Raw genomic sequence first — 20,668 nt, 5'->3', positions numbered from 1 at the left:
ACAGCTAAGGGGGCGTGTCTCAGCTCTCCCTATCACAGCTCAAGGGGAGTGTCTTTTCTACTGCAGCTCAGGGGGTGTGTCTCAGCTCTGCCTATCACAGCTCAGGAGGCAGTTGAAGGATGAAACGGAGCATGTGCGGGTCAAAGAAATAAGAAACAAAACAATCAGCAGGTGGCGCTGTACAGATACATTATATTGAGTAACTTTTTAAATGCCTGCAATTACAAATAATTCAGATCCAGGTGCTGGTTTGAAAACGGTAGAATATTTTTCGTGGGACAACCCCTTGAAAGATGCCATTTAGATTTCACATACACTGTAAAATGACGTCTTTTAGGTTTTGGATAAAATAAAGCTGATGCATTACAGGAATCTTGCACCAGGTTACAATCTGAGTTCATCTTCTTGTCTGGGTTTAAATTAATAAAATGTTCTTTATTCTTCTCGCTCTAGTTGGCTCGAACAGAGCAGGTCAAGAACTGTCAGAGCCCAGAGTTCTCCACAAAGCCCGTCATTGATTACTACTTTGAGAAAGTGCAGAACATAAAGTTTGGCGTTTACGACATTGACAACAAGTCTGTGGATCTGAATGATGATGACTATCTTGGAGGGTACGAGTGTACTGTTGGTCAGGTATGCAGTGCTGGATTAACCTGCAATCTTAAGACATGGTCTGTAGATCGCTTAATTTTTTTTGTTTGGTTGTAAGGAAATGGTACATAATATATAGCTATTGGGGAACTGCAGACTTTTACTTATACATAATATACCCCTTTAATTGAGGGCATCAGGTTTGAGGTACATGCATGCTATAGCTCTATACCCTAAGATGCTGTATGTGTTTTGTTCACACACCTGTCTGTGTAAATTTATGTGGACACGGTGCATGTAAGAAATGGATTTGCTACAGAAGATATATTACAATATACGTACCTTCAGTGCTCTTTTCAGTCACCTCTATTCATGTCATATATCTCCGTGTAACTGTGAAGAAGAATAATGGTGGTTAGAGTGAATATTGGGCATACAAGAAACCTGTTTTTGTGATATGCTTTTAGATTGTGTCCAATCGGAAATTGAAGGGGACCGCTGGCGCTGAAGAAGGGAAAGCCTGCGGGGAAGGGAACAATAACAGTAAGTTTAGACATTTCTACTGCCGACACAGATAATGGATGGTGAGCTGAGTATTTAGTGTGCTTTGATTGCAGCTCTCGTATACTTTTTCTGGCTGATATCCCAGGGTTTTTCATCATGTAGGGGTCATCAAACTGTTATCTTGGCTCTCGTGTATGTCTTCTGGCAACTTAATAGGAGCACTGAAGTTAAACAGTAAAAAAAAAAAATATAGCTATCAGTAGCAATAGTCAAAAATATAAATAACTGTAAAAAGTTTTTTTCCCCATCATCCTTTAACCACTTCTCAACATCTGCCACCAAGAGCTTACCACATTCACCTTCACTGCATTGGGGACAAACGATTGCTACAGCCATCTCTTCCCTATACAGATTCATTGGGGGGGAATTTATCATGAGGGGAAAACTTGAAGTCAGTTATTCTTGAGTCTGCGTTGGGGTACTTTATGCCACATTTATCAAATGTCTCTTTACATGATACATTTGTCTTATCCTTAAACCTAACACCTTTTGTCTAGAGAAGCTACTCCAGATTTCCTACTCCACTCCACCCAAATCTGGAGTTAAACTCATTAATAGGGATAAGCGAATCGACTTTGGATGAAACATCCAAAGTCGATTAGCATAAAACTTTGTTTCAATACTGTATGGAGCAAGCGCTCCGTACAGTATTAGAATTTATTGGCTCCGATGAGCCAAAGTTATTACTTCGGGGAGTCTTGCGAGACTTTGCATAATATCTTCAGAAATGGATTTACACTGTAAAAAAACATTTTCTGAACTCTGGTTCGGTTCCAAGTGGTACACTACTTGCCTGCAGGCCGCCCGTGTAGTGTGCCACAGCCAAGCCGGCTGCCCACAGTACGAGCACAGCACAGTATTAAAAAAGTTCATGTATGGGTATTCTTGATGGGGGGCAGCTGCAAGCAGAGTTCCTGTGGGGTTTGGGGGGGGGGGGGGGAACACTGTAGGCTCATAGAGGACTCGGGACAGTGTCGTTGCCCCCAGCTTCCCCCCCCCCCCCCCTTATGATAGAGGACAGTGTAACCAGCAGCACATCCCCACTCAGTCACCTTGCAGTGGGGCATCAGCAGCAAGGAGTCAATGGATAACCCCTATAATGCCCCCCAAAATGCCCAGCACTTTACTTACCCCCCGGCACCCGCATCGTTCCTGTTGCCCACACGGCTGCCACTGCATCCAAACCGCCGCACGGATGAAAACATCCAGCGACGTGTGGGGGAAGTCAATAGCAGGCCACGATGGGAACAAGCATTTTCTACACTACCTACTATTGGCTACACCTCCTCCCCCCCGGGCAGACATAAGTATTCTGTATATCTGTATGCGGTGCCCAGGCATTTTGGAAGGCCTTATAGGGGTTAGATAACCCCTTTGACCCTTAGGATACCAGAGGTTTTTTTCCTTTTTTAATTTTTCTTCCCCATCTTCCTTGAGCCATAACTTTTATTTTTTATTTTTTTTCAGTTCACATAACTTTTTTTTTTCAGTTCACATAACTGTATGAGGGCTTATTTTTTGCAGGAGAAGTTGTACTTTAATATGGCATACAATGTAGTGGGAAGCGGGCAAAAAATTCCAAATGGGGTGGAATTGGCAAATGGTGGTGTGGCAGGGGAGGAGCCAGGGCAGGAGGTGGGGTGGGTAGTGGGCGGAATTAGGGGGCCCAATTCATATTCTTGCTATGGGGCCCAATGATTTCTATGTACACCCCTGATCAAAGGTCTAATGTTGTTTGATACATTTGGCTTGTCCTTAAACCTAACACTTCTGTCTACAGAAGCTACTCCAGTTTTCCTACTCCACCCTCCTCCTGGAGTGAGATTGCAACCTATTTGCGACTTTTTAAGTCGCAATGATAAATCTGGAGTGAAAATCATTAACCTATCTAAACACACCCATATTACAAAACTACAGTGAGTGGTGTAAAAATGCAAAAAGTAGCAAAAATTTTGCGCAAACAACTTTTGGGTGCCAGAATTTTGGAGTGAAGGTATGATAAATCAGGGCCAATGACCCTGGTGGTCAGTATCAACAATGCTTACACCTGATGAATGAACATTTACTTGTTAATTGGGTAATCGGCGGCACCATTACACAGGGCAATTATCTAATAATGTGTCTGCTAAATTTGTAAAGAAGTTTGAGAAGATAGAGTAGTTCTGCTTGAAAATTCCATCCCAGGAAAAAAGTATTTCTTGTAGCAAGAGGTTTGAAACTTGACTTGAGTTCTTGATAGTTTAGTTAATATAAAAAATACATGCTGTTATGGAAATATCACCCAGGTTTTTTATGATTTCTATTTTCCCCTTTTCTACTAGATCGTTGCTGAAGAAATCAAGGACACTCGAGTTGTAAATCTTGAAGTGGAAGCAAGGAATCTAGATAAAAAGGTAACTGCCTATTGTTCAGCCAAGATGAATAATACGTTGGGTTGCAGCAGATATTCCTACTGACTCCAATGTAGTATAAGGTGACTACTGTAAATGGCACAATCACTAGCAGTAAGATAGGAGCTTAAGGCCTCATGCACACAAACATATTTTGTTTTACGTGTCAATTTTTTTGCGGATAAAATGTGGACCCATTCATTTTAGTGGGTACGCAAAAATTGCGGACAGCACCCCATGTGCTGTCTGCATCCGTATGTCTGTTCTGTAGCCCCACACAAAAAAGATAGAACATGTCCTATTTGTCTCCGTTTTGCGGACAAGGATAGGCATTGTTACAATGGATCGGCAAAAAAAAAACCTGATGCAATATGGATGCCAAACCGACGCCATCCGTATTTTTTGCGGATCCTAAGTCATTGTGTCTTCTAAATTGTGTGTTTTTTTTAGTTATATGCTTTTTAAAAATGTATTTCTTTTTAGTTTTCATAGGTGTATTTTTAATGGATTATTAATTGGCGAAATGATATGCAATTTACTGTGAGCCAGCCATTATTGTTTATTATGGTCATGTGAATGTAGCCTAACATACAGAGATGCTTGCACGTTGTCACTTATAGTTCAAATAAATTTCCTACAAATACTGAGTTCTTCCTCAGCTAAACTATATATTATTCAATACTACAAGCAAATATGGGAAACTTCGTAATATATCTTATTACAGGCAAATGCCTATTTTTCCACTTATCAGACTCCTCTCCTGCCTGCTTCCTACTTTGCTCACTCACAATTCACTAATGCAATTTGTATGCAGGAGTCTGTATACTGAGAGATTAACTCACAACTGCTGCCCATAGAAGTCTACGCAGAGGGGGGAACGAGTGAGTAGGGAGCAGCTACAGATGCTGTTGCTGCTTCTACTTCCAATCGCCCCAGGCCTGGATTCAAATCTATACTACTTGGTACTGCTGTATAATGTCCTCCATGTTGCTGTTTATTATGAGGGTATGGTACAGAGAGATAAGGGAGCAGGATCTCCTTCCCTCTGTGGGCTGTGTATGGGAGGCATCGTAGAAGCTAGTTTCCACCCATTATCTCAGGGAAAACTGATAATTGGATATAGAGCAGAGGGGGAAAACTGCTTGAATGCAAGATATAAGTCATATAATGGCCAAAAAGAGTTTTGCTCCTCTTGTACACACACAATGGCTTTAAGTCCTGTTTACACAGAAAGATTTCTCAAATGTCGATCTATTAAGTATTTGATGGACATTTGCTGAATATGCTTTTATTGGGCGAAGCTTCACCATTATCACAATTATTTCCCAGTGACCGCTTTTTCCTAGAGTTGGATAATTTCCCAGTGTGCTTTACAGATATGCATAGCTTAATTTCCTAGTGGTCATAAGTAGTGTTGATCGAGCACCAAAGTGCTCTGGTGCTCGAGTAGAACACTTTGGGATGCTCGGGTGCTCTACAGAGCACAATGGAAGTCGATGAGAGAAACAGAGCATTAAACCAGGCACCCCCTGCTCTGAAGAGGGGAGGGTGTCTGGTTCACAGGAAAAGGTCAGAAATTGATGGAAACACCACTGAAATGGTTCGGGAACAGCACGGGGAGGATGTCGGGATGCATCTTGGACTCCCAGGTCGCTGATAGGGAACGATGTTCTCAGAGTAGTACGCCACTTTTATAGTCTGACAATAAAGCGCATAAAACCGAAGATAAAATCGATTTTAGAGGAAAAATTGTTAAAAAACTTTCTCTCTGTATATTTACTTGTATATAAAGTGCAAGTGCTGCCAAAAATTACAAGGAAGAGGCACTCCGATACAACCTGTATAATCACATAAAGGAGGGCCTCCTTCACATTGTGGTACAATTGTTCAGGTAGTGGGACTCCTACACTCATAAAGCCTATGCACTAAGTGAAAGGGCTGCCAAAAATTACAAGGAACCCACACTCCAATACACATAAAGGAGGGCATCATGAAAAATTATAATTGTTGGCCTGCTGGTGACCCTCAAAAACATTAGGAGCAAGGGCCTGCTGGTGACCATCTAAAACATTAGGGGAGTGGGCCTGCTGCTGATCTGACCCTCTAAAACATTAGGGGCAAGGGCAGCCTAATAAGCATGTTGATAATGATGGAGGAGGACGAGAAAAGGAAGATGGAACCATATACCCTTTTTTGTGGTGGAAGGAGTGCATTGGAATACAGTGTATTCAATACACCATAAAAGCCACATTTAGAGTGCCTTTATGTTCAGCCGCTTTCCTCTGGTGGAGTAGAGAAGTCAGGGGCAATCCAGGCTTTGTTCATTTTTATAAGAGTCAACCTGTCAGCATTTTCAGTTTCGACAGATGGATGCGCTTATCGGTTATTATGCCCCCAGCAGCACTAAATACCCGCTCTGACAAAACGCTGGCGGCAGGGCAGGCCAGCACCTCCAAGGCGTAGAGTGCCAGTTTGTGCCACGTGTCCAGCTTGGACACCCAATAGTTGTAAGGCACAGATGGATCACTGAGGACGCTGACACGGTCTGCTACGTACTCCTTCACCAGCTTCCAAAACTTTTCCCTCCTTGTGACACTAGGTCGCACATCAAGGTGAGGGTTCTGGCGGGTGTCATGAAACTGTCCCAGGCCTTGGAGAGTGTTGCCCTGCCTCTGTTGGAACTGCTGTGTGTTCCCCTCGTCTCCCCTCCTCAGTTGCCCAAGGAACTACGTACTCTGCCGCCAGCGTTGTCAGCTGGAAATTTTTGGAGCAATTTATCCACAAGGACCTTCTGGTATTGCAACATTTTGCTAGTCCTCTCCGCCACAGGAATGAGAGATGAGAAGTTCTCTCTGTAGCGGGGGTTGAGAAGGGTAAACAACCAGTAATCGGTTTTGGCCAAAATGCGTATAAAGCGAGGGTCACGGGAAAGGCAGCCTAACCTAAAGTCAGCCATGTGTGCCAGAGTCCCAACAGACAAGACTTTGAGAGTCATCCTCCTGATGAGGACAGCAATGTCCTCATCCTCTTCCTCCTCTTCTACCTATCCACGCTGAACAGGTGGAATAAACCTGCTATGGGTACTACCCTCTGTAGCGGAGGCAACCGTCTCCTGCTCCTCCTCCTTATCATCCAATTCATGCTGAGAAGACGAACTGAGGGTTGTCTGGCTATCACCCGGTTTACTGTATTTCCCCATTTCCACCTCTTCCACATGCAAAGCGTCCACCTTCATTGTGAGCAGCGAGCGTTTCAGTAGACACACAAGTGGGATAGTTACGCTGGCAAATTGGCGTAGATTTTGAGAAACCGCTGAACCACTAAGTTGAACACGTGGGCTAGGCATGGTATGTGTGTGAGCTTGCCGAGCTCCGAAGCCTCCACCAAGTTACGGCCATTATTGGACATAACCATGCCTGGTTGTAGGTTGAGTGGCAAGAGCCACAGCTCAGTCTGGTCCCTTATCCCCTGCCACAGCTCTGCGGTGGTGTGCGGTTTGTCACCTAAGCAAATTAGTTTCAGCACAGCCTGTTGCCTCTCCTCCCCCTCTGCAGTGCTACACTGCTTCCAGCTAGATGAGAATTCATCAGAGGTGGAAGGGGGGGTTTGCAGCCACTAATGTAGGTGGTGGCGAAAATCCTGATGGAAGTATGGCCCGCATTCCTTGGCGTTGGTAGCACCTGTGCCATCTCGGGGTACGACTCTCTCCTGGCCTCCACAACGTCCACCCAGTGTGCCGTCAGGGAAATGTAGTGTCCCTGGCCAAAAGCACTTGTCCATGTGTCAGTCGTTAAGTGGACCTTCCCAATAACTGCATTGGTCAGGGCACGGGTGATGTTACGGGGCACATGCTGGTGTAAGGCGAGGACGGCACACCGGGAAAAAGTGGCGGCTGGGGACTGAGTAATGAGGAACGGCTGCAGCCATCAGGCTGCGGAAAGCCTTGCTGTTCACAAGCCTAAATGGCAACATTTTCAGGGCCAGCAATTTGGAAAGGTGCACATTTAGTGCTAGGGCCTGTGGGTGGGTGGTCGGGTATTTGCACTTTCGTTTAAAGTCCTGGGGTATGGACATCTGTACGCTGCGCTGGGACACAGAAGTGGATGTGCTAGCTGATGGTGCTTGTGAAGGTCCAGGTGCAGGGCGGGAGGCATCCAGTCCTGCTTCTTGGACAGGGGATTGGCCAGCACATAACACAGGGGAAGAGGAGGCAGTGGTGTGACCCGCGGACACCCAGGCGTTCAGCCCACCTATTAGGGTGCTTTCATGCCATGTGGCGGATCATGCTGGTGGTGGTGGTGAGGTTGCTAGTGTTCACACCCCTGCTTAATTTGGTACGGCACAGGTTGTAAATGACAATTCGTTTATCTTCCGCACTTTCCTCGCCAGACTGTGGAACACCTACCCCTTTGGCAAATGAGATTGCCGCAAGGGGGTTCTCCGGGGAACAGTTTGGTGTGGCCCGCCTTCTCCCTTTTGCCACCCCACTGTCTCTTTCAGCCTGTTGTGGTGCTGCAGATCCCTCCCCCTCTGTACTGCTGTCCTCACTCGGCTTGCCACCTTCCCAGGTTGGGTCAGTGATTTCATCATCCACCACCTCCTCATTGACCAGACTCTTGGCTACTGAGACTGGACTTTATGGAAGACAGGGTGGTGCTTAACCGACTAGAAGCATTATCTGCTGCAATCCAACCGACCACCTGGTCGCACTGGTGTGACTTCGAGAGTGGTGTCCTGTGCCGCCCTGCAAACTAGTATATGAAGCTAGGTATCGTGGATGAGTGTGTTTCTTGTGCTCTGGCAGCAGGCACAGTTTCAGCGCGCCCAGGGCCACGGCCGCTGCGTACACCTTTAGCAGCACCGCCACTTCTCCGTCTCTTACTGCTTGCCTTAAGCATATTAAATGGTATATATGCTTGCAAGTATGTCACACGTACAGTAGCGCAGGTTTTGTAAGTGTACAAATGAGCGCAAATAAATTACAGATCAGATATTTAGGATGTGCAAATTTAACACAATTTAACAGATGTAGCAGAGGTTGTGTCACTGTCAACAGTGGCCAAACAATTGCTCGCAATTTAGCGCAGGTTGCGCTAATATATATTGCAACCAGATAAAACAATAGTCCTTAAAAGGACTTTTGGGTCTCTAACACCTTTCAACAGTAAACCCTGCCTGAAAAAATATATATATTCCTGTTCCTACACTATCTGTCCCTTCTGCTGCAGCTCTCCCTGTCTAAGACTGAGTCGAACCACGTGTCATTGGGTGCTATATAGCACCCGATGACTCGTTCCGGCCAGCCAATCACTGTAGTGCCAGTAACCAACATGGCTACGGCATTACAGTGCGTACCAGTACATCCTCGCACGGATATTGGCTGCGTAGCAGCCAACAAACGTGCCAGGAGGAGACTCGAGTCAAAATGGTGTTCGGCCGAGCATGCTTACCCAACACTAGTCATAAGATCACTATGTGTGCATTCTCTGTACTGTCTTCAGTATATGTGGGGAAGTATATAAATACCAGAATAGCTTATACATAATATATACAAAAAAAATCTAATATGCAATTGATGCTGACGGCCCTTTATTCACTGCACAAACGCAGATAGGTCTATTCTTCACCACCTCTTCCCCACTAAATAAATGTAGGGGAATGTGATGTTCCTCGTGATACTAGGAGCTTACCACATCTTCAAAGGCATCTTGTAGGGCATCATAGTTCAGAACCTGCCTTTGCTGCTGACGTCTAATGGATGGGGAACCAGAGGCAACTAAACTAGTGTACATGTAGTCTAGTACTAAATATTTACCTCTGGTACTGTTTTTAAGCACATTTTAAAGTTGAAATTACATTCGCTTGACCACTTACCAAGATACTTTTACTATGATGTTGGCCTCCTGGGTTATTTTATACACTACCAAATGTGGAAGTTGGCATACTACCATGTTGGTGTGCTTTAATTTTTATGTGGTAGATTCTTCTTTTAACTTTTAATTTGTCATCCCGCTATAGGATTTTCTTGGTAAGTCTGATCCATTCCTGGAACTGTATAGGCAAGGAGATGATGGATCTTGGCAGTTGGCTTACAGATCGGAGGTACAGTAACATGTCTACTTTATTTAAAAAAATAAAATAAAATATTATATGATTATGTCACTCTTTGCATAGACTTTAAAAGTCTGGCTTGTCTGCAGTAAAACTTAGGGTCTCGTGAAGACAACTGCTATCCATGTGTCCTTTTTGGGCATATGGATGTCATAGAGAGGGGTCTCCCATTCACGATCTCCTACTATAAGCTGAACATGGCCAAACTCAACGCTGTCATTTCAATGGCCGTAATGCAAAACTAAACTTCCCCTGCAGTGACCGCTACAGGGGAAATTCCTTGCCTTCCTTGGATCCCATGGCAAAACCAGAGGTTGCGTGGATGGGCCACTAGGCCCATCTCATTTGTCATTTTCAACGCCTGTTTTAGGCTACTTTCACACTTGCGTTGTTGTTTTCCGGTATTGAGATCTGGGAAAGGATCTCAATACCTTAAAAAACAAACAAAAAAAAAACTTTGAATCCTCATGCATTCTGAATGGAAAGAGATCGCATCAGGATGTCTTCTGTTCCGTCAGCATTCTGTTTTGTGATAGTCTTACATTTGCTACAGGTTATCAAGAACAATCTCAATCCCTGCTGGAAGAAGTTCAGTGTTCCCCTGCAGAGCTTATGTGGAGGGGACTTGAATAAACCCATCAAGGTAATTACCAGAAATACTATGCTCTGTCTGGGCATTTCACCAAGATTAATTACTGTAGCTATTTGTCAAGAGTGGAACATTCTTAGGGGTAGGAGCCGCATAAGGGCTAATTATCCGTAAATGTGACCCATAGCTTTTAGGCAATCAAGCAGAATTGTGAAAGTACGCTAGACCTAAAAATTAGTGATGAACAAATTGATTTGTCTTATCAACAAGAGTTCTTCAGCTTCTCAACTTCTCGCATGGTCCTGACAATCTCGCTCCTGTGATGATTTTTGGAGTAGCGACGAAAGTGCAGAGTCTCTGCTTCCAGAGCAGCAACTGTTAATGCACCAGTACCCAGAAGTGTAGTGGTGCATGCACAGTCACTGCTCCTGTAGCTGAAGTAGAGCCTCTGCTCTTGCTCCACTTTTCTTAGCAGCTGTGCAGGAGCGAGATTGTCAGGGCCATGTGAGATGCCTAGCCCTGTCAGTCAAGCATCAGGGGGAGCTTCTTCAGCAGCCGGGACAGCTCCTCGCAGGTGAAGGACTCTTGTTCATGAGAAAATTTGATTTGTATGAATCAATTGACTCATCACTACTAGCGATAGAAATCGCCTGGGTAGCCATCACAACCGGAGATTTTATTTATTAATAAAACAATAAATGATGTTTCCAAAATGATGCCAATCTGATCCATTAGAGGCAGTTTGTTAATATTTTCATTGGGAAGAATTTTCCTATCCAGTGCAAGCATTTTCAAATGATATGGTCACCTATGCACTGACTTTTTTTTTATTCTTTATTGGCTTTCTAAATGCAAAAATGAAGCAACTTTCTAAGTAGGAAAAATCTAAATTGAGGTATAGCTAGATATACAATAAGTCACGTAGAAAATTAAGTAGAGGTAATCAAAGCTAACGTGAAAAGTGACTGACTAATTATAAAATTCCTTTAATATGTCACATAAATGGGTAAGGGAACAAATGTGGCCATGTTAAAATAGCTGTATAGCTAATGTCAAACTCCCCCTGTGTTCCTTTACCCATTTATGTGACATATTAAAGGTATTTTATAATTAGTCACTTTTCACCTTAGCTTTGATTACCTCAACTTTCTAAGTAGTCTTCAGTAAAAGTTTCCTTCCATTTTGGTTCTGCAGAGCGAGTGCAAGTCCCTAATCTAGCCGCCTCCTAGCTACAGGTGCCGCAGAACCGGATATAAATCCGCTATAAAACAGATCCGGTTTATTGCTGCCCTCTGCTCCCCCTTCTCACACCTTGATTGGGGTGAGAGCAGCGGCGTAGCGTGGGTTGCCAGCACCCAGGGCAAGCCAATTATGGCCCCCCCTGTATTATTATTATGGTCCCCCCCCCCCTCTGTATTATAATGGTCCCTCTGTATTATTATTATTATTATGATGATGATGATGGCCTCCTGTGTATTAATGATAATATCTGGGCCCCCTCTGTATTATTATTCTAATGGATCCCTTTGTATTAATTTAATGGCCCCCTGTGTATTATTATTATTATTATGATTATTATTTATTATTATTATTATTATTATTATTATCGCACCCTCTGTATGGTTATTCTTGTGGCCCCCTTGTTATTGTATAATGGTTCCCATCCTTTCCATATATGATTGCCTCCTTTGTATCCTTTCTCTTCTGCCCCCACTGCCATACTGCCCCCCAGTACAGACTGACTTAGGGTATTTAATTAAAAAAAAAAAAAAATACTCGCCTCTCTTCCTCACTCCATCACAGTTTGTGGCGTTCCTGCACAGGCGGTCACGAACACATCACTGTGCACTCCTGCGCTGCGTCATGACGTCATGTCGTGAGACCCGACACAGGAGGTCACAGTGAGGTAATCGCAATCTCCTGCGCAGTTCTAATGCCTCATAGGCTTAGGGCCTGAAGCCTATGAGGCAGAACGGAGCGGACGGAAGCCATAGGCTCCCGTGGCCCTCATTGTAATGCCTGGTGCCCCCTGCAATTTGGCGCCCGGGGCAACCGTACTCCTGGCCACCCCCCCCACGCTACGCCATCCAAAAGCAACTCGCCCAGAATGCAGCTAGGGAAGAAAGCACAAACTGGGCAGTCTGCAGGGAGGCAACGGCAGCGTTCTGGACATACAGGTACAGCCGCTCAAAGAAGAAACTTCCATAGGTCCATCCTAGTTAACTCGTGCAGCTTTAGTATGGTGCTGTACCCTACTTATGCACAAATGAAGTGTGATAACAATCGGCAGCAGAAGAGGAGGCTATGCCTGACCTACAAGTAGGACCTTGTGCATGAGCCCTACATAAAGTGTGACATGATGGTGTAATTGGTGTACTGAATACTGTGATTTTCAATCTAACCATTTTCACAGGTTAAAATAAAAATAAAAAAAATAATTGTCTGCCTAGGCTCACCAGTGTGTTTTAATGTCAGGTCTCAGTTAGCGATCATGATGACAGCTCCAGCTCTGATCTCATAGGAGAATTCGAGTGCATCACATCCAAGCTGCTGGGAGCTCAGGAGCAAGCGGTGAGCCCAATAACCTTTTCTCACTGCCTACCTCTCTTCCTCTAGGTGCACTGTACTGATTATGATAGCGATGGCTCTCATGACTTAATAGGGATATGTGAAACTAACTTGTCTCAGCTGCAGAAAGCAGGAGGAGGTTTTCCGGTGAGATCTGTTTCATGTTTTTACTCATTAATTTTTTTCTTTGCCACGGGGCAACTGAGAAGTCTGATCACTTCTTTTTATAATAAAACTGCAATCGTGCAAATATCTAGTGCTGTCTCCTTTTTATGGTGCAGGTTGTGTATCTGGATAAACTCAATATGTTAATGCATGTTGTGATTTAGCTTGGTGGATCTGCTTCTAATATTTGGTCTTAAGGTGACCATACACATTAGTCTAAAGTTCATCAGAATGGACAATTTCAACCAAAATGAAAATTTGTCGGGTGAAATTCAACAACAAATTGTCGACCAATGACAAACCATCATAGTCTCTGATAAAATTAAAGCTCTTTCTTGGAAAGGACGTTCCTGAAAAGATCATTGGTCCATTGCCCATTTCATTGAACATGTATGGGCGGTTTGAACAACTGTAACGTCCAATATAAAATAAAATGTGTATGGCCATATCTGTGAAATGATGGTTCACCAGATACTTTTATGTTCAACCATTAAACATTATCTGATTCAAAAAGATAGGAGTTATTAACAATTCTTTTTCCCGGTGTACATAAACGGTAGAAAAGCAAAACATCCTATCCAAAAATACACGAATGGGTACATACATTCCTGCTGGACATTAAGAAAGTTATCAAGACATTCTCATTGATCACATCCAACTTTTGATACACAAAATACCTGATACAGGAGAATACCCTTTCAACTGCAATATATAATATCATTGCATAAAATACCCCACTCCCCCCCCCATCCAGCGATGGAGATGGGCACCACCCCGCCAATTCAAGTATAATGTGACAGAGCGCCAAGAGGACTGTTGCCAACTCTCTACCCATAGGTTCCACACCAACCTGTCTAAGATAATCCATGCAATAAGCACCCTTTCTTCGGATCACCAATCCCCACTTCCTCATCCCTGTTTCGGTCTCATGTATGCCTGTTCCAGAATCGCACAGCTCTCACTGAAGTCACCCCTCCCATCACAACCACAAGACCCATATGTCAGGCTATATTACCATGGTCCTAGCCAGTATTTAGCAATTATCTTCCTGGCCTGGAAGAGCAGACGCTGCACTCCCAGGCGAGAACTCCAGTTTTTAATGTCCAATATTCCCAACACACATGTCCTCTAACCAGGTGGGACCGCAATATGATATGCGTCCTTTAATACAAGTGAGTACGCCTGTCCAAAAAATCCTAAGCTCCGTACACTCCCAGAACGTGTAGCAGGGACGCCACATTGTTTCTAACCCTGATCTTGAACCGAAAGGATGGAGTCCGATATGCCCGGTGAACAAGAAACTGTTGGGACATTCCTTGGCCCTCACACAATAATAACTGAAGCGTCAGTGCCAATACTGTTTTACATTGTTCGTCTGAGATGGAGCCAACCTCCCCCTCCCTATTAACGCCTATCTAATGAGTATGGCCACCTGTAGTCATTGGAATCCCTCTTTTGTCTAGGTGGAGATTGAATGTATTAACCCCCAGAAGAAGCAGAAGAAGAAGGGCTACAAGAACTCTGGTGTGATTCGGGTCAAGTCTTGCAAAGTGAGTTACTTTTCTATGTCTGTTGATCTGAAGATGTGTGTGGTGTGGGATAAATTATGCTCAAGGGTAGATCAGTAGGGGGGTAACAGTTATTTTATAGACTGAAGCGAATTCATTCTATCATGAGTGGCAAGTGTGAAGATACCAGCTGCAATATTGCATGGTGCACCTCTTTTTATTGTAGAATTCTGCTTTTACCTCCTTATTTTCTCTTTTAGATAGACGTAGAGTATTCCTTCCTGGATTATGTGATGGGTGGTTGCCAGATCAACTTCACAGTAAGTCATTGCATAAATATAATTAGCTTAGTGACCTCATAACTTTAAACTGGTATAGGATGGTGGCGATCTTCACATCTTTATCATCAGGTGGGCAGATTTTCTATGATTTTCCTATGAACGCTCCTTTAGTGATCATCTGGCAGTCTAATACTGCCTCCGATTGCCGTTCATTGGGCTATGCTGAAAGATCTGGATTCGCCAGCGGCAGATCATGCTGTGTAATCCTGATATGCCGCTGGCACACTGCTGTCCTGAATGGGAACAAGAGATGGCATAGCAATCGCTCCTCTCCATGATGTGGAGGACATCTCTGCATGTAATAGACGCGGTCTCCTCTGCTAGCTATCTGGTGACTGCCAGGAGAGAAAACTTCCCTCCTCCCAACAATTGCTTGCAGCATCAGAGTGTCTAATACACCCTTTAGTTGGCGCTTCAAATGTTATTTGATTGGAAAAATAGCACTGGAAGAGGCTGATATTCATCGTGAGAGGGATCTGGGACTGCATCAAGGTTTTTATTTATAATGGAAACTATGATGCGGATGTGATTTGAGGTCTTAAGTTGGCTGTACACATTAGAGCTATGTTGGCTGAACCTTTTTTTGAATTTTTTTTTTGAGGGTTAGACTAACAATCTAATGTGCATACGGCTTCCTAAATCTTCTCCATTGATGATGTCTGGGGAGATGAGGATTGGGCTTGTTAAATTTATCTGATTGTTTTGTTCTGGGGGAGATAAGCCGCTACCAGAGGCATCTGGAAGTGGCTTTCTCTCCTCTTCTCATGCATATATATGGGAAGACCATAGACAAACTGCATCCCAAAAATGGCAAAAATCCAAAATGCTATATATGAAGATTTTATAAAGTCTGTAGTCCTCGATTCTCTGCGGTACGTGCTCCACAATCCCTCCCCTCTGCTCTGAGCGAATGCCCCAATGTCCATCCATGAAGCCCATAACAGCAGTTAGTCAAGAGGGGTGGCACTCTGAAGTGCTTACTAGAGAGAGCCTAGGGCATGCCCAGGGGTAACTTGCTGTAGTGGAGCATGCTGGATTAATACTTCAGTGATGCACATAAATGGTATGTTTAACCCCATAAGCACCTCCGCCGTACATGTAAAATGCTGGTAGACGTGACTTAAGGACCAGCGCCATACATGTACCCGATCAGTGGCAGGGGTTCGGCAGTCACTGATAGACGGACCCCTGCTGTTTGCGCTGGCATTGGTGAAAACACAGATGCCGGCTCATTAACCCTTGATGTGCCGTGGTCAGCGCTGACCGCGGCACACGCGATGTCTGTAAAGGGAGGGAGCTACCATCAGGTCCCCGCACTGCTGTGACGGTGACCCAATGACTGGGAAGGCAGCCCGATGCCTTCCTTAGGCATCATGGCTACCTTCCATGACAGCCTGCGAGATCAAGCCCCCTTACAGTCAATGCATCACAATACAGAAGTATTGTGATGCATTGTAAAGGGGATCAGACCCCAAAAGTTGAGGTCCCAGAGTGGGACAAAAGCAGTTAAATATATATTTTTTTTAAGTTTCAAGTAAAAAAACAAAAAAAAATGTCCTTTTCCCAAAATAAAGTAAATGTTAAAAGTAGACATATTGGGTATTGCCACGTCCGTATCGACCTGCTCTAGAAAAATACCACATGACTTAACCCCTCAGGTGAACACCGTAAAAAAGATAAAATAAAGTGTGTCAAAAAAGCAATTTTTTTTGCCACCTTACATCACAAAAAGTGTAATACCAAGTGATCAAAAAGTCATATGCACCCCAAAATATTATCAAACAGTCATCTCAAACCGAAAAAAATGAGCCCCTACACAAGACTGTCGCCCAAATAATAAAAAAAATATATATGATTTTCAGAATATGGAGACACTAAAAAATTATATCTTTTTATATTTTTATTTTTATGCTTTAGTCAGATTTGGTATTGTTAAGTCTGTAACAACCTGCTCTATAAAAATACCACATGATCTAACCTGTCAGATGATTGTAAATGACAAATAATGAAAACGGTGCAAAAGCAGCTATTTTTTGTTACCTTGCCTCACAAAAAGTGTAATCATATGTACCCTAAAATGGTACCAACAAAACTGCCACCTTATGCCGTAGTTTCCAAAATGGGGTCACTTTTTTGGGGAGTTTCTACTCTAGGGGTGCATCAGGGGGTCTTCAAATGTGACATGGCAACTTAAAATTATCCCAGTGAAATCTGCCTTCCAAAAACCATATGGTGGTCCTTTCTTTCTGCGCCCTGCCGTATGCCCGTACAGCAGTTTACGACCACATATGGGGCGTTTCTGTAAACTACAGAATCAGGGTAATAAATATTGAGTTTTGTTTTGGCTGTTAACCCTTGCTTTGTTAGCGGAAAAACATGGATTCAAATGGAAAATCTGTCAAAAAAGTGAAATTCTGAAAATTAATCTACATTTTCCTTTAATTCTTGTGAAACGCCTAAGGCTACTTTCACACCTGCGTTAGGTGCGGATCCAGCTTGTATCTGCACAGACGGATCCGCACCTATAAATGCAATCGCTGGTATCCGTTCAGAACGGATCCGTCTGTATTATTCTCTCCCAAAAAAAATCTAAAGTCTAAGTGTAAGTCAAACGGATTCGTCATGACTTACATTGAAAGTCAATGGGGGACGGATCCGTTTACAATTGCACCATATTTGTGTCAATGTAAACTGATCCGTCCCCATTGACTTACATTATAAGTCAGGACGGATCCGTTTGGCTTCGCATCGCAAGCAGCGTTTTGGTGTCCGCATCCAGAGCGGAATGGAGGCGGAACGGAGCCAAACTGATGCATTCTGAACTAATCCTTATCCATTCAGAATGCATTGGGGCTAAACTGATCCGTTTGGGCCCGCTTGTGAGAGCCTTGAAACGGATCTCGCAGGCGGACCCAGAAACGGCAGTGTGAAAGTAGCCTAAAGGGTTAAGAAAGTTTGTCAAATCAGTTTTGAATACCTTGAGGGGTGTAGTTTCTAAAATGGCCATTTATGGGTGGTTTCTATTATGTAAGCCTCACAAAGTGACTTCAGACCTGAACTGGTCCTTAAAAAGTGGGTTTTGGAAAATTTTAAGATTTGCTTCTAAACTTTTAAGCCTTCTAATGTCCCAAAAAAGAAAATGTCATTTACAAAATGATCCAAACATGAAGTAGACATATGGGGAATGTAAAGTAATAACTATTTTAGGAGGTATCACTATCTGTTTTAAAAGCAGAGAAATTGAAATATTGAAAATTGCTAATTGTTCCACATTTTTGGTAAATTCAGTAGTTGCTGCAAATGACTTGAGGACCAGGTTTAGTCATAGGGGCTACCCAGCAGAACCACTCAGACAAACATCTTCATGCAACAGAGAGAACCTTCTACATCCTAAAACCATCAATACGGATGATTCCAAAGCAAGAATTAGGCCTCATGCACACAGCCATTGGGTAAATGGCGGGTCGGCAATCCACGGCCGTGTGCACCATGCTTCACGTGTGCACCACTTAAATGGGTCAGCAATTCCGGAGATGCGGAACAGTCACGGAACGGAACACCGGAAACACTACGGAGTGCTTCCGTGGTGTTTCTTTCCGTTGTTCCGCACCGCAAATAAATATGACATGTCAAGTTGAATGGGTCCGGCCCACTGCACGGATGTTGCCCGTGCATTGGGGACCGCAATTGCTGTCCCCAATGCACGGAACGGCCGCACAACGGCCGCGTGCATAAGGCCTTATTGGTACGTTTGATGTAGCACATAGGGAAATACGGAAGGTTTTAAATGATGTCTAGGGTCTTTTGCAGTCGGATCCGATTGTGGGAGATCATCCATTCATCACGTTCCGTAGAGGTGGTAATCTGAGGGATAAACTGGTACACAGTGCATTTTCCACTCCAGCACGTGATACTTGGTTACCCAACAGACCACCAGGCACTTTCAATAGTAGTGGATGTGTGGCTTGTAAAGTTATAAAGAAGGGGAAGACTGTTGTAAGCACTACTACGAAGAAGAGCTATGCGATTTGGTCCTTTATCAATTCTAGAACAGTGGGAGTTGTCTATGTGGCAACATGCTTATGCAAATTACAGTATGTTGGCAAAACAAAACGTGAGTTTCGACGTCCCATCGGTGAACATCCGCGGGATATTTCCAATGAAGCCGATACACCAATTGCTCAGCATGTTTTGAAATATCACCCTGATACGACCGACTGTTTCAGGTTTCAAGGAATTAAACCAGAACATCTGCGCGAGGGGGCTATGTGGATAATCTCCTCCTCCGCAAAGAGGCTCAATGGACCTTTACCTTACAGACCGTAAAGCCCCATGGTTTAAATGAATTTATTTTGTATACCAGCTATATTCAGTGATATGTACCTGGACTAGGCCTCTGAGTTTTGTGACTACGTTAAATCTGACCGTATGGTCCCCAGATGTTGTTGGCCAGGGTTTTATTATCTCTGTGATGATTCCATTGTCGTTGTCACCTCCGTAAGGTCATCTGGAATCAGTGCTATTTTGATTTGTTGACGTCATTTACATGGGTCTATTTATTGATGCCACAGGTGTGACATTCATAGACCCTCTTTTATGTGTCCAGTTCCACCATATCTGTGTGTGGTTATATTATATTGGGATACACACACTGAGGATTTATTGATCCATTCTGTGTATTGTGTACACACTGTGGGAGATTAGCTCGTGGGGATCACCTTTTTCTGAACAGACAGTCCATAAGCAGGCAGTTTCCTTGAAAATCTGGCTTGTTGCCAGGTTTATTTAGGCACAAAGGTTTGCACAGCAGAAAACAAACAAAACAAAGTAAATCCTTGCCGTCCGGCGCTAAGCTATACAGTTGTGTCCTGACTATACGGTGTGGGGCTGCTCCCCAACATCCACAACACAAATGGTAAAGCAAACCTTTTGTTTTTCCCGCATCCAAACATAGCTCTCTCTTCAGCAACACAGGTTACAGTCCTGAGACTCAGCACATGAGAGACCTGTTGTGCTCTCTTCCTGTTTATTTAAAGTCCACCTGGAGGTGAACTCCAGTGGACCATAATCTCTGGACCGGAACCAAGCCTGCCACAGAGGCTGGAAAAACCCGGGCCGGATTCCGGTTCAATCCCTGACAACAGAGCGCATGCGAGGTGAAACATACCTATCATCCACCACCTCACCTCGCATACCGTCACAACACATACTGTGGAATGATAGACACATCTTGTGTATATTTGGGCATATGCATTATATTATAGGTTACTCCTGACTGTCACCCGCTTGGCACCCATCTTGTGGGTTTAGTGGGCTTTGGTATGCCCTGGATGCGATGGTGCCGCCTTTGATTCACTCCTTGATATTCTACTTACTCCTTATGCCTCCTTCAGTGATGTGAATAGGCGGGGCAGGGGTGCGCCGTTCACCGGCAGTGCTCCTGATTCATTGACTCCCACGCTGCTAATGCCGGCCTAGGGGGGCGTGTCTTTTTCTTACGGCGATCCCAGTGCCGCAGGCTACGTGTCTTCACGCTATGTGTGTTTGTCTAACTGATGACTTGGCTGTATAATCAATAACGCGTCGAGCCAGGCTGTCTATCCTGAAGAGATGGGAGACAGCTTCAATGTAAATAGCGACACATATAGGTAGCCTAGTGTAAATTACAGTCAAAGGGCAGCAGACCCATATTAATATGTTGCAGTGTAGTAACTGGTTATATATTGGGGGAATACTAGGTGGGGGTGCGCTCATTGCTAGGTTCCCACCCCCCTGATTTCCAGCTACCAGTCTGCTCCTTCTGTATGTACACAGTCCTGGGTTGTGATCTGAGGGGTTAGC

At 44.0% G+C, this 20,668-nt stretch overlaps 1 protein-coding gene across 1 annotated transcript in view; it reads left to right on the top strand.

The window, feature by feature from the left end:
- The window catches only part of CPNE1 (copine 1), a 113,095-nt gene that overhangs the window by 75,269 nt on the left and 17,158 nt on the right, over positions 1–20,668 (top strand). Inside the window, 9 exon segments of the mRNA XM_044300247.1 lie at positions 454–633; positions 1,059–1,079; positions 1,081–1,134; positions 3,477–3,548; positions 9,564–9,647; positions 10,210–10,299; positions 12,862–12,960; positions 14,442–14,528; positions 14,747–14,806. Coding sequence (XP_044156182.1) covers positions 454–633; positions 1,059–1,079; positions 1,081–1,134; positions 3,477–3,548; positions 9,564–9,647; positions 10,210–10,299; positions 12,862–12,960; positions 14,442–14,528; positions 14,747–14,806 — 747 coding nt within the window.

The sequence above is a fragment of the Bufo gargarizans genome, chromosome 6 (assembly GCF_014858855.1).
Source record: "Bufo gargarizans isolate SCDJY-AF-19 chromosome 6, ASM1485885v1, whole genome shotgun sequence".
Taxonomy (NCBI): domain Eukaryota; kingdom Metazoa; phylum Chordata; class Amphibia; order Anura; family Bufonidae; genus Bufo; species Bufo gargarizans.
Note: the sequence above shows the minus strand (reverse complement) of the source record. Positions and strands in the feature narration are given on the sequence as shown.